Raw genomic sequence first — 12,253 nt, forward strand, 5'->3', positions numbered from 1 at the left:
CTAATTTTGCTATTGGAAGCTCTTGTGGCCCGTGTCATTTCTTCAACAATGTTAGACACGCTAAAATCAGTTCGTCGTTATCTGTATATTCGTGTTCCTGATCCTCCGTCGCTTCATCCCGCACTAATCCAACAACCTTGGTGTGCAGTTGACGGTACTCAGTGTAAGTGTCCTCCTCCGGACAACACATTCAATTGTGCCAACCTATTCGACTGGTTACCGATCAATGTAGGTACGTTTGATCCTAACCAGCTTTATTTTAACTTGTGCTGCCGAATTGCTTTCTCGTACTGCTTCTTGGTTCCTAATCCATCGTTGCTTCCCACTCGGCGAATCCGAAAAACGTACAGGTTTCATAGCTTACGGAGGTTGGTTCCTCCGTCGAAATCATACAGTGGACTGTGGTAGGGAAATTTTCACGAGAGAGCACTTCATCACTACGGAAACAACTTGCCTAACAATTGCTAGGGACAAAGTTCTTCTCTCCGGTTGGGCTTATACGAAAAACCGTCAATTCCACTGTCGGAATTGAGTCCACATTGCTCGATCCCGAGAAATGAGGAAGCGGACTCTCTAAAGTGGGTGCTGCGGAAGGGGATATTTACGTTCTGATTGGGGAAGTGAGTCTTGATCTCCAATGTTACTTGTCCTTTGTCCATACATTCTTGAAAGTTTCTTATGTTAGACAGTAATCATTGTCCGCGGTCCACCCGGCCAATTTTCTGTCGTATTCCCTCACGAATGTCTTTCTCTCGTTGTGAATGTCAACGTCTGCCAGTAACCCCTCTCGTATGTGTTCCTCTCGTTGTTGTCTCCAGATAAGCTGTATGTTTGTCCCGTTACCGAAGTGAAACGTCATCAACGATCTTCATTAATTGAATATCCGATTCATCTTAATTTAAGTAATTTAAATTTTTCTTCCTTGCGCACTGTAAAATTGTATTTCATAATCTAAACATATTTAATTTATATTTTCAGAAAATCCATGCGTCGCATCAAACTGATGCGCGACTCCATTCTCAAACGACGGGTCCGGGCGGATGAAGTGGTCGTCAAGGGTCCTTCGCGGGAAGTATCCCGTCTTCTGCAGGCAGCTTCCGGTATGTCCACCACCGGCTCATCTCAGGACGGTGGCAACTCATCTTCCGGTATGATGGATCACGACGAAGCGGCTGCCACCCGTGCCTGGATGGAAAATCTGGAACACTTCGACCAGGGACCCATGTGCTCGTATTGTGGGAAAACGTTCGAGCGCAAGGCCGTTCTCAGCACCCACATGCAGACGTGTGTGCACAAGCTGCGACAGACTGAAAATGGTTCAGTTCCACCAGCGGCGGCATCGACTACGTCATCCAGCAGTAGGCGGAGCAGGACCAAAGATGAGCCATCAACAGCGGTGGCAAAGATCAAGCTGGAACCGGTCGAACCGGTGGCCAGTGACGACTCGAATTCTTATGATGTGCCATTGTCGACGCTGCAGGCACGCATCACTCAGGAAGGGAAGGGTTCCGAAAGGCAGCAGCAACAAAAAGTGGTAGAAAGAGTTGTAACGATCAAACCGGAGGAGCTTGCGTTGCATGATGATTTAGAATCGAGCAACAGGCGAAAGCGAAAGAAGCCGATGATTTTGCTACGAAACGCTACTGACGATATATGCTGGGAAACGGAAGAAGTGGTGGAAGAGAGTGTCTTTGAAGTAAGTGTCTCGCCAAATGTGCCAATCAAACAGGAAGTGCTCGAAAGTAGTGAAGTAGTAGAAGCATTGAAGGGAAAGAAAGCGCCGCGGAGTCGTAAAAAGAAGTGCGACGAGAAAGAAGATCTGCTCGATCGGGAACTGATTGAGAAGTTAGAACTGGGAGAGGAGATAGTTTGCCGCTGTCTCAAAAAGTACAATGATCCTGAGAAGTACAAACATCATTTGAAAGTTTTCCACAGCCGGCAAAGGCGGTTCTGGTGTGCTGTTTGTGAATTCAAGGGCTACCGGAAGGTGGACACCATAAATCATTTGATGCAGGTAAATATGAGGGGGATAGTTTTATTATGAAGATTTTTTAAAAGCGATCGATATGATTATTTTTTACTTTGGGTTCCCACTCCCAAAAATTACCAATTTTCTTATCGACGGTCATAAATTAGTATCACATTGACTTTTTTGTGATTTTTTTAGGAACACAAATACCAAGGCGATGTGGAGGACATTAGCTCGTTGATCAATTTGCAACCGGTAGAAAAGGTGAAGAAAACTTCCGCCGCTTCTTCAAATGTTCCTGGTAGCAACGTACAAATCAATTCAATCATCGAGGCTATGAATCGAAACTGTGATACCAGCTCGACTGATATATCCTTCATGGAAGTCAGTGCCAGCACTGTAACGCTAGAAAGCAGAACATCGTCGGTAAATATATCGCTGGAAAATAGTTCTTCCACCAGAGTGCCAACACCCGAGCCACTTTCACATGACTCCCCCAAGAAGCGAAGTAGACCATCTCGCGCTCTTCGCCAATCTATCTGTGTCATGCCTCCAGAAGAAATCAACAGGAAGCCATTACCTCCTAGCGATGACCTACTCGGGGACAGTACTTGCCCTACCTCAAAGCGACCGATACGGAATCGCGTGAAACCTGTGGACAAAGATTTCGTGTATGACCTTACCCACCTCCTCCATAAAGAGGAGGATCTCGATGACTTCCCTCTGCCGGAGTTAGTCCAGGAAAAGCCACCGCCACCGAGTAAACCCAAAACCGAATCTAGTCGTGTTCCACCGGTGAATACCATCTCTCCCAGCAAACGGGAATCCCTACGATCGCACGCTCCCAAGTCCATTCCAGTGCATCTAGTCAGGGGTTCCGCATTGAAAATGGCTACCCGACAGGTCGAGCTGGGACGGGCCGCCTTCCATCGTCCACCGGAGCTTCCCCAAGAGCGTTCCTTTATTCCATCGCAAGTAACACCGCCTCGCCGAATAACCACTATCCACGATTGGCCAGTGATCAAAAAAGACCGGAAAATTGGATCGATTACCAAACATCAATCGGACATTCAGATTAAGCATCGCTACGCGAAACGAGTGTCTTCGATGACGAATACTTTGCTTCCGGAATTGATCCGCGAAAAACGCAAAACCATTCCCCGGCGGAACAGTGTCATTCCCATGCGGCAGAGGCTGTCCGCTTCCGTCGAAATTCTCAACAAGCTGAATGCATCGCGAACGGCCGCCGGATTGGAGGTGGTGCGAACGGTTGAATCCCCGGTAATGGTTAAGTGCCCAACCGAGGTGGAGTTCCGGCGGCTCATCGAGGCAAACCTGAAGGACCACCGGCAGACGATGTCGTTGGCCAATCCGAACGGTACCACCGTTGACGATGTGAGCAGTGCGGCATCGAAGGCAGCGGCAGCAGCGATGTTGGCCTCCGAACTGGAAGCGGTTTCACCGAGGAAGCGCATCACCCTGATGCAGCGTCTGCAGGAAAATCGCACCAAACGCATGCAGGTAATTAATTTTTCTACGTTGATGGTTAGTTGCTTATTCATCGCTAGGATGTGTTTGTTGCTGTATCAAAAAAAGGGCATTTCATCACGTTTTTCGACCTCAACAGTAAAGTTGTCTTCAGTGTCCCGTATTTTACCGGACATTAAAGCCGCTTCTCAATAATTTGTTTTTAATTTGTGTATCATTGGTGTATTCTGCATATCATGCAATATGGAATATTTCTTTCCTTATAAAATGTCAAACTAAAATACCATCTAAGAGGTCTTCATTGTATTAATAGTTTTTTTTTCTTGTCATCTACTTGCAGGAGCAAAATGGCGTCGCAACGCCCAAGGAAAAATCATCTCCATCTACACCATCTCAACGGCCGGAATCATCCTCACCCGTAGCGAGCAGTACACCCAAATCCATGAATGTGGCCGACATGCTGCATGCCAAACTGAAAAGATTTTCGTATTAGGGAAACCATAATCCTCAGCAGTTCAAGTAGTTAAGTTCTTACCTGGTTCTATCTGTTAAGTATTTTTGTTTTGTTCAATATTCACCCATTGAATTCATTTCTATTGCATTTTTCGTTTCGATGTTGTTCGAATTGTGTTACCCTAACGATTAAAGATTTTAACTTTGTGCGTTTGTATTACAAACTCAGCATCAGTAAGCTGTAGAAACTAGGCATCAGTTCTGACGTTAGTTTATTTTAATTTGTGATTCATAGTAAAGAGCACCAGCACAGATTTAATGCAAACCTATCAAAGACATATAGATAGATAGTAGAAAGAAGTGGAATCTAGTTGAGGCCTGTGTACTCTTTAGTAGTGCGAATAGATATTAGCGGAATAGAGCTAGACTAACTTTTCCTTATGTAAATAAACGGAACAACAATGACCAATAGAAAAGTATAAATTCTAGTTTTGCTTCTTTTTGTCCGAATCGACATTCGTTGTTTTCTCACGCTGATTTGCGTCGTCATTTCCCTTTTCTTCGTTTTCTATTAAGCCATCGTCTTCCTCGACATCCGAATCTTTGGCCTTGGCTTTTTTGCTCGATTTTTCCGACGCTGGCTTCCTCTCTATCTTTTCATACAATTTTCCCTGGGTTTGTTCGAGATATCCCGGTAACCAGAAAACTGCCTGCACTAGCCTGCAAGATACAAATAACAGTCAATGTCTGTTCTCCGTTTTTCCCACACCGAATGAACACGTACCTGAAAAGAACCCAGCCGGAAAACACCAAACACAGTACGGTGCCGGAAGTTTGCACCATAGCGGAATAATCCGGAACCACCTGTTGGTGCTTCATTGTTTTGCACGGTAAACAATTTAAAATTGAATTTCGTCCGAAATTTCACCGACTTCAGAACTGATGCAACTGTCAATCAATCTTAATACGTCCGGTGCAGCTAGTGAGCCAGCAGTTAGTGCCGTACCACGTCATAGGTGTTCGGTCGATTGCGTGACTCCTGTTGGAAAGTCATATGTTATGACTCGGTAGTTTCCAAGGATACGTGGCGTTGTCCATATACGAAGATACTAAAGTTATCTTTCGTATGATGCAATGCGTCGGGACCGTGTTTGTGATTTGTGTAACAGTTTTTGCGGCGTTCACAAACTCGCATTACAGGGGCATACACACATTGTATTTCGTATAACACAGTTTGGTTTGTTCAAAATTTATCATCAGGACTTCATTAGTTATTTATATGTTAGTCGCTTCTGAATTCATGTGTTTGTAGCCGTCGATTCATATTCAAATCCAAAACGATTGTTTTTCGCATACAGTTTTGTATTATCAGCCTTGGTTGGGATATATACTCTGTAGTAGTGTGTAGTGGTGTAAATCTGGTCATATCATCAGGCTCGGTTTAATACTGCAGCTGACAATATGACGTCCCACCACGGAATTGCATTGAGAATGATTCCAGTTATGTCTCAATTATGGTTCTGGCAGCACGCGTTAATGGACTTTGATTCGATTATTTTGGATGCAAGGGCTGGCAGTCGAGACATTCTACTCTCTTAGTAAGGCCGAGTGACAACGACTTGAAACGGCGGGTCGGCCTGCTGGCTATGCTGTCTTCCGTCCCGTAAAACCTTGGCGGGTCTTGTAGCACGCCGTCCAATCATGCCACCCAGTTTTGCCAACTGGGTTGGAGTAGGCTCAGATGGTAATTCCTGACTAGCCCTGATCTGGCTCTGAATTGGATTGGATTCGACGACAGCGGCAAGGGGGACCCAATCGCTATGAAGTCTAAACACTACCACACATTAAGTGTAGCGTCCGACAACAAGGTGAATCCTTGTTAGTGACCTCAACCGGTCGCCCCTTAGGTCGCCAGGGTTAGCCGACAGAGAAGCGTGGTGAGGTAGAGGAAGCGTCAGTAGAGATCAAAATGGTTTGCGCCACTCTGACCAAGGTCATTCGGGAGAAAATGGAGCTGATCACGAACATCTCGGACGTGATCATGTCCTTTCTGGATAAACGCGAGAAATACAGCAGGGATCTGAAGATGTCTGTGATGACCCTCTGCAACATCGTTATAGAGGCAAAGCAGGAATGGAGGTCCCTGCTGGAGGCAAGTAAGATCCGCCTACTTACTATGGAGAAGGGGTTGGTAGTGAGCCAGGCTACGGAGGCCAGGAAGGAAGCCGATTTGAAGATTCGGCTCCTTACTGAGGAAAAACAACTGACGGAGACTGCAGAACTCCGAAGACGCATGGCTGTCACTGGTGCAACTCCTAAGCTCAGAAAAGTCTGTGTCAGTAAGGTCGGGTTGGAAGCCGATCAGAAAAAAGCTAGCGCCAAGCCAGTACCACGAGAGAGGAAGGATACGTCGGGAGAAGGTCAGGAAAACGGCTGACCCCAAGAAGCGTCGGGGGCAAGTGTCCTCACTTAAAGTTCGCATGGAGGAAGACCTTCTGAAGTTCACATTGAGGAAAACCTTTCATGGAGGGAGGTCGTGAACCCAAAAAAGAGAAACGAGTGGAAAAGGAAGCCGCAAACAAAACGGCTGAAAGAGAGAATGGAGCGGTTGCCAAGAAGGTTAACGCCCGTATGCGAAAGGGCGCATCTTTCTTCCTTAGTTGAGGGGACAAAGGGAAGGCAACTATTGTTAAAGCCGAGGCAAAGAAAAATTGGAATTAAATACTTCAATACTTTTCTCATTCATTTATTTAGTTAACATCTAAACAGATAACACTGAATCAACAATTTGACGCCACAATGCACGGTTCGAGGCCGCATCTCTCCATCCTCGGATACGCCCCACGCTCGCCAAGTCGTTCTGCACCTGGTCTGCCCATCTCGCTCGCTACGCTCCACGCCGTCTCGTACCTGCCGGATCGGAAGCGAACACCATTTTGCAGGGTTGCTGTCCGGTATTCTTGCAACATGTCCTGCCCATCGTACCATTCCGGCTTTAGCTACCTTCTGGATACTGGGTTCGCCGTAGAGTTGGGCGAGCTCATGGTTCATTCTTCGCCGCCACACACCGTCTTCTTGCACACCTTGCAATACTTTTCTATCAGACTAATAACGCTTTCATAGAAATATTACTTTATGTGAATGAATCCTTAGAATTGTCGCACACACACTTTGACTCCAACAAGGCTTACAAAATGCAATGGAAACATGAAATACTGCGGTGAGCATTGTAAATTTTTCAAGCAAACAAAGATTATGGGAAAAGTACTCGGTCGATTATTTTACGCGTGAAAATGTTTCGAAAACTGTCATAGCATTTTTTTGCTACTGAGCTCAATGGTATACAAAGGTTGATTATTATTATTATTTATTCAGACTAAGGCCGAAGTGGCCTGTGCGGTATATAAGAGTCTCCTCCATTCGGCTCGGTCCATGGCTACACGTCGCCAACCACGCAGTCTACGGAGGGTCCGCAAGTCATCTTCCACCTGATCGATCCACCTTGCCCGCTGCGCACCTCGCCTTCTTGTGCCCGTCGGATCGTTGTCGAGAACCATTTTCACCGGGTTACTGTCCGACATTCTGACTACGTGCCCGGCCCATCGCAGTCGTCCGATTTTCGCGGTGTGAACGATGGATGGTTCTCCCAACAGCTGATGCAATTCGTGGTTCATTCGCCTCCTCCACGTACCGTCCGCCATCTGCACCCCACCATAGATGGTACGCAGCACTTTCCTTTCGAAAACTCCAAGTGCGCGTTGGTCCTCCACGAGCATCGTCCAGGTCTCGTGTCCGTAGAGGACTACCGGTCTAATGAGCGTTTTGTAGATTGTCAGTTTGGTACGGCGGCGAACTCTATTCGATCGGAGCGTCTTGCGGTGTCCAAAGTACGTACGATTTCCAGTCACTATGCGTCTCCGAATTTCTCTGCTGGTGCCATTTTCGGCAGTCACCAGTGAGCCCAAGTACACAAATTCTTCTACCACCTCGATTTCGTCACCACCGATGCAAACTCGCGGTGGGTGGCTCACATTGTCTTCTCTTGAACCTCTTCCTATCATGTACTTCGTCTTCGACGTGTTGATGACTAGTCCGATCCGCTTAGCTTCCCTCTTCAGTCTGATGTAGGCTTCCTCCATCTTCTCAAAGTTACGTGCATTAATATCTATGTCGTCGGCGAAACCAAATAGCTGGACGGACTTATTGAAAATTGTCCCCCTCGTGTTAATCCCTGCTCTTCGTATTCCCCCTCCCAAAGCGATGTTGAATAGCAAACACGAAAGACCATCACCTTGCCGTAACCCTCTGCGGGTTTCGAAGGGACTCGAGAATGCCCCTGAAACTCGAACTACGCACATCACCCGATCCATCGTCGCCTTGATCAACCGTATCAGTTTATCCGGAAAACCGTGTTCGAGCATTCGCTGCCGTAGCTGTTCCCGATCGATTGTATCATATGCGGCTTTGAAGTCGATGAATAGATGATGTGTGGGCACGTTGTATTCGCGGCATTTCTGCAGTACTTGGCGAATGGCGAACACCTGGTCCGTGGTGGAGCGTTCGCCCATAAAACCCGCCTGGTACTGCCCCACGAACTCCCTTGCAATTGGTGCTAGTCGACGGCATAAAATTTGGGAGAGTACCTTGTAGGCGGCGTTCAGCAATGTGATTGCGCGGTAGTTGCTACAATCCAGCTTATCGCCCTTTTTGTAGATGGGACACACGACACCTTCCATCCACTCCTGCGGCAAAACTTCCTCCTCCCAAATCTTGGTAATGACCCAGTGCAGCCAGTGCCTCACCACCGTGTTTAAATAGCTCTCCTGGTAGTTGGTCAACCCCAGGGGCTTTGTTGTTCTTCAGCCGGCCAATCTCCTCCTGGATTTCCTGGAGATCCGGAGCCGGTAAAATTATGTCCTGCGCGCGTTCTCCCAGGTCCATCACCATACCGCCATCTTCGTCTGCCACATCGCCATTCAGGCGTTCTTCGTAGTGCTGCCGCCACCTTTGGATCACCTCACGCTCGTTCGTAAGAAGGTTCCCGTTTATGTCCTTACACATATCAGGCTGTGGCACGTGGCCCTTACGTGAACGGTTTAACTTCTCATAGAACTTTCGTGTGTTATTAGCGCGGTACAGTTGCTCCGTTTCTTCACGGTCTCGATCTTCCTGCTGGCGCTTTTTCCTCCGGAAAATCGAGTTTTGTCTGTTCCGCGCCTGTTTATATCGTGCCTCGTTCGCCCTCGTGCGGTGTTGCAGCAATCTCGCCCATGCTTCATTCTTCTCTTCAACTAACTGCTCACATTCGCCGTCATACCAGTCGTTTCTCTGATCCGGGAGCACCGTACCTAGTGCAGCGGTTCCGATGCTTCCAATGTCGGATCAAATATCTCTCTAGCCATCTTCAAGAGACGCTGCGCCTAGTTGCTCTTATGTTGGTAGTGCCACTTCCAGTGCGTAGTCTTGGGCTAGTCTACCGTCTTGTTGCCGCCCGATATTAAGCCGCGGCGTCCGACTTCGACGCGTGTTGTACACCGTCGAGAGTTTTGAGCGCAGACATACTGCAACGAGGTAGTGGTCGGATTCAATATTCGCACTGCGGTAAGTGCGGACGTTCGTGATGTCGGAGAAGAATTTACCGTCGATTAGAACGTGGTCGATTTGGTTTTCCGTTTCTTGGTTAGGTGATTTCCATGTGGCCTTGTGGATATTTTTGCGGGGAAAGAAGGTGCTTCGGACTAACATTCCGCGAGAGGCTGCGAAGTTTATGCATCGTTGGCCGTTGTCATTCGATACGGTGTGCAGACTATCCGGTCCGATGACCGGTCTATACATTTCCTCCCTTCCTACCTGTGCGTTCATGTCACCGATGACGATTTTAACGTCCCGCAGTGGGCATCCATCGTATGTCTTCTCCAGCTGTGCGTAGAACGCTTCTTTCTCGTCGTTGGGTGTCTCCTTCGTGTGGGCAGTGCACGTTGATGATGCTATAGTTGAAGAAACGACCTTTAATCCTCAGCTTGCACATCCTTGCGTTGATTGGCTGCCACCCAATCACGCGTTGGCGCATCTTACCCAGCACTATGAAGCCGGTTCCCAGCTCGTTGGTGGTGCCACAGCTCTGGTAGAAGGTAGCCGCTCGATGCCCGCTTTTCCACACTTTCTGTCCTGTCCAGCAAATCTCCTGCAGCGCCACGACGTCGAAGTTGCGGGGATGTAATTCATCGTAGATCATCCTGTCGCAACCTGCGAAACCTAGCGACTTGCAATTCCATGTTCCAAGCTTCCAATCGTGATCCTGTATTCGTCGCCTAGGTCTTTGCCGATTATATCGAGTCGCATTATCTCTTATATTGTTCGTAATGATTGGTTTTCTAGGCGGCTTATTGGGCCTGCGCAAACCTCCTGTCTCGTCGGAGGGCCGTCGTGTCAGGGCTGTTTAGCGTCCCACCTAACACCAGGACTTGGGCTTGTGCGCTTTGAGCGGCACACGGTCGCTTTGGTGGGGCCTACTTGCGGATACATGCAGCTTTTTATAGAGGTTTAACAGGGCCCACTGTCAAACCCCACCACATCCTAGGCGAGCCCCACAACTCGCAGATGGCCTGGGAAGGGATCGTCAAGCCCTTGGACATAGTCCCTGCTGCCCACAATACAAAGGTCGATCTTAAGGCCAAAAACTCAAAGGTGCAGCCCAATCGGGTTGTACGCAAAGGTGACGTAGGACTACATAGCTATTCGAAATTTATTTGCCATAATAACTTGTGTCGTTTTATTAACATTGAGCAAACTGCTCGGAGGCCAACTGAATCAAGAAGTCGAATAGTTGTTCCCAGTTAGATGGACTTTGAGTGGAATTAACATGACTCATCGGCCGCTGAAGCCAATCGACTGGCTTTCAGTCGGGGACATCACAATCCTTACTTTGCCACGTACGCTTACATCGCGGGCGAAAACCGAACGTTGCAAATAAATATATTTGCGTTTGGTTTCACGCCACTTCTGATTCGGCAATTTTTGAGGATGGTGTCCTCCAAAAAGGTCTTTATACAAAAGAAGGTTGATCCGACAATCCGATATGAACTTTCTTCAAAGTGCAAAACTCAATCGTAACTAGCAAATTTGACAGCGCAGCGGAGGGAGATGATGCAGTAAATTTGAATAGAGGGGATCACTAACAGCAACCAAGCTACCACGCCAAACCCGATGCCACCGAAGCAATCCATTTTCGCAATTAACTCTTTCTTTCCATAAAACGTTGGTCCTGAGCAGAACCATTTTTCATTCCTCAATGCGACTTTCCAATAGCTAACTGTATCCAAACACTTGCCGGCACCTTGCGTTGAAACTGTCCGACCACCACTTGATGATTTTTCGCCAAGCCTCCAAAAGTTGAAATAAATTTTCAGCATTGCCACACTGCCACCCACTCCTTCGTGCTGCTGTGTCCGCTCCGCTGCATCGAATGTCGAACCGCTCGAATCAAAATGGCTCGCGCGCGCTAGACAGCAGCTTTCTTGTATTCAATAGATTAAGCCCGTTAGCCCCGCCCCTTTGTGATCTGATATGGGTGTAAATAAAATGCGCACTCATAACGATTAATGAAGGGGCGGGGCTAATGGAAATACTTCATTAGATATAAGAAAGCTGCTTTCCGGCGCGCGCGAGCCATTTCGATCGGGTTTCCGCAGACCCGATTGTCGGCGCGCAGACAAATTCCAAGAATCCAATGAAACTTTCTCGCAAGATTCTGAATTTGGTTATGAGATGTTGTTTATCTGAGATGCGTATTGTTGCGAGGAATGACAACAGAAATTTGACTCAAGACGAAGTTTCTTCATATTACCAAACATTATTTTTCGGCATCTGTCTGTCCGAGCGACGTTCACCGATGGGTGGTTGCTGTAGATAGTTTCCACTGAGGTGGCTTCATTGATTTTATACAAAAGAAGGTTGGTTCGACTATCCGAAAAAAACTTTTTTCAAGTGCAAAACTCATTCGTAAATAGCGAATTTGATAGCGTGTCGGAGGGAGATGATGTAGTGAATTTTAATGGATGGAATCACTAACAGCAACCAAGCTACCACGCCAAACCCAATGCCACCGAAACAGTCCATTTTCGCAATTAACTCTTTCTTTCTGGTTCTGGTTCGTTGAGGTTGAATGATCGGCAGCAACACATCGAGCACCACCACCACTAATGCGATGGTTTTCCTTTATAAATGTTATTAGCGCCTCCGTGATGCTGTGTCCGCTCCGCTACGATCGCTTTGATGCGTCTGCTATGCGTAAAATCTTGTTCAAACTGAGGATTAGATCCAAACCCGCAAGTGATTGATTTT

The 12,253-nt window shown here is 47.4% G+C and overlaps 2 protein-coding genes across 6 annotated transcripts in view; one reads left to right on the forward strand and one right to left on the reverse strand.

Moving 5' to 3' along the window:
- LOC134206139 (uncharacterized) overlaps positions 1–4,393 on the forward strand; it is a 77,806-nt gene extending 73,413 nt beyond the window's left edge. For all 5 annotated transcript variants that reach the window (XM_062681826.1, XM_062681830.1, XM_062681828.1 and 2 more), the window contains exons 4-6: positions 979–2,014; positions 2,168–3,490; positions 3,798–4,393. In XM_062681826.1, coding sequence (XP_062537810.1) covers positions 979–2,014; positions 2,168–3,490; positions 3,798–3,950 — 2,512 coding nt within the window. In that variant the 3' untranslated portion in view covers positions 3,951–4,393. The remainder of the gene's footprint in view (positions 1–978; positions 2,015–2,167; positions 3,491–3,797) is intronic.
- Positions 4,392–5,455, reverse strand: LOC134206140 (uncharacterized). The gene is made up of 2 exons (XM_062681831.1): positions 4,695–5,455; positions 4,392–4,630 (listed from the first exon to the last, which is right to left on the reverse strand). Exons 1-2 carry the CDS (start codon positions 4,787–4,789, stop codon positions 4,396–4,398), a joined length of 330 nt encoding a protein of 109 aa, XP_062537815.1. The 5' UTR covers positions 4,790–5,455; the 3' UTR covers positions 4,392–4,395.
- Between the last annotated feature and the right edge of the window lie 6,798 nt (positions 5,456–12,253).

The sequence above is a fragment of the Armigeres subalbatus genome, chromosome 1 (genome assembly GCF_024139115.2).
Source record: "Armigeres subalbatus isolate Guangzhou_Male chromosome 1, GZ_Asu_2, whole genome shotgun sequence".
In the NCBI taxonomy this organism is placed as follows: Eukaryota; Metazoa; Arthropoda; class Insecta; order Diptera; family Culicidae; genus Armigeres; species Armigeres subalbatus.

Bases quoted from the DNA above. Each gene is read 5' to 3' on its own strand.
- LOC134206140 (XM_062681831.1), bottom strand. From the start codon at position 4,789: ATGAAGCACCAACAGGTGGTTCCGGATTATTCCGCTATGGTGCAAACT. The intron at 4,631-4,694 runs GTACGTGTTCAT...TGTATCTTGCAG, and splicing joins TCCGGCTGGGTTCTTTTCAG to GCTAGTGCAGGCAGTTTTCT.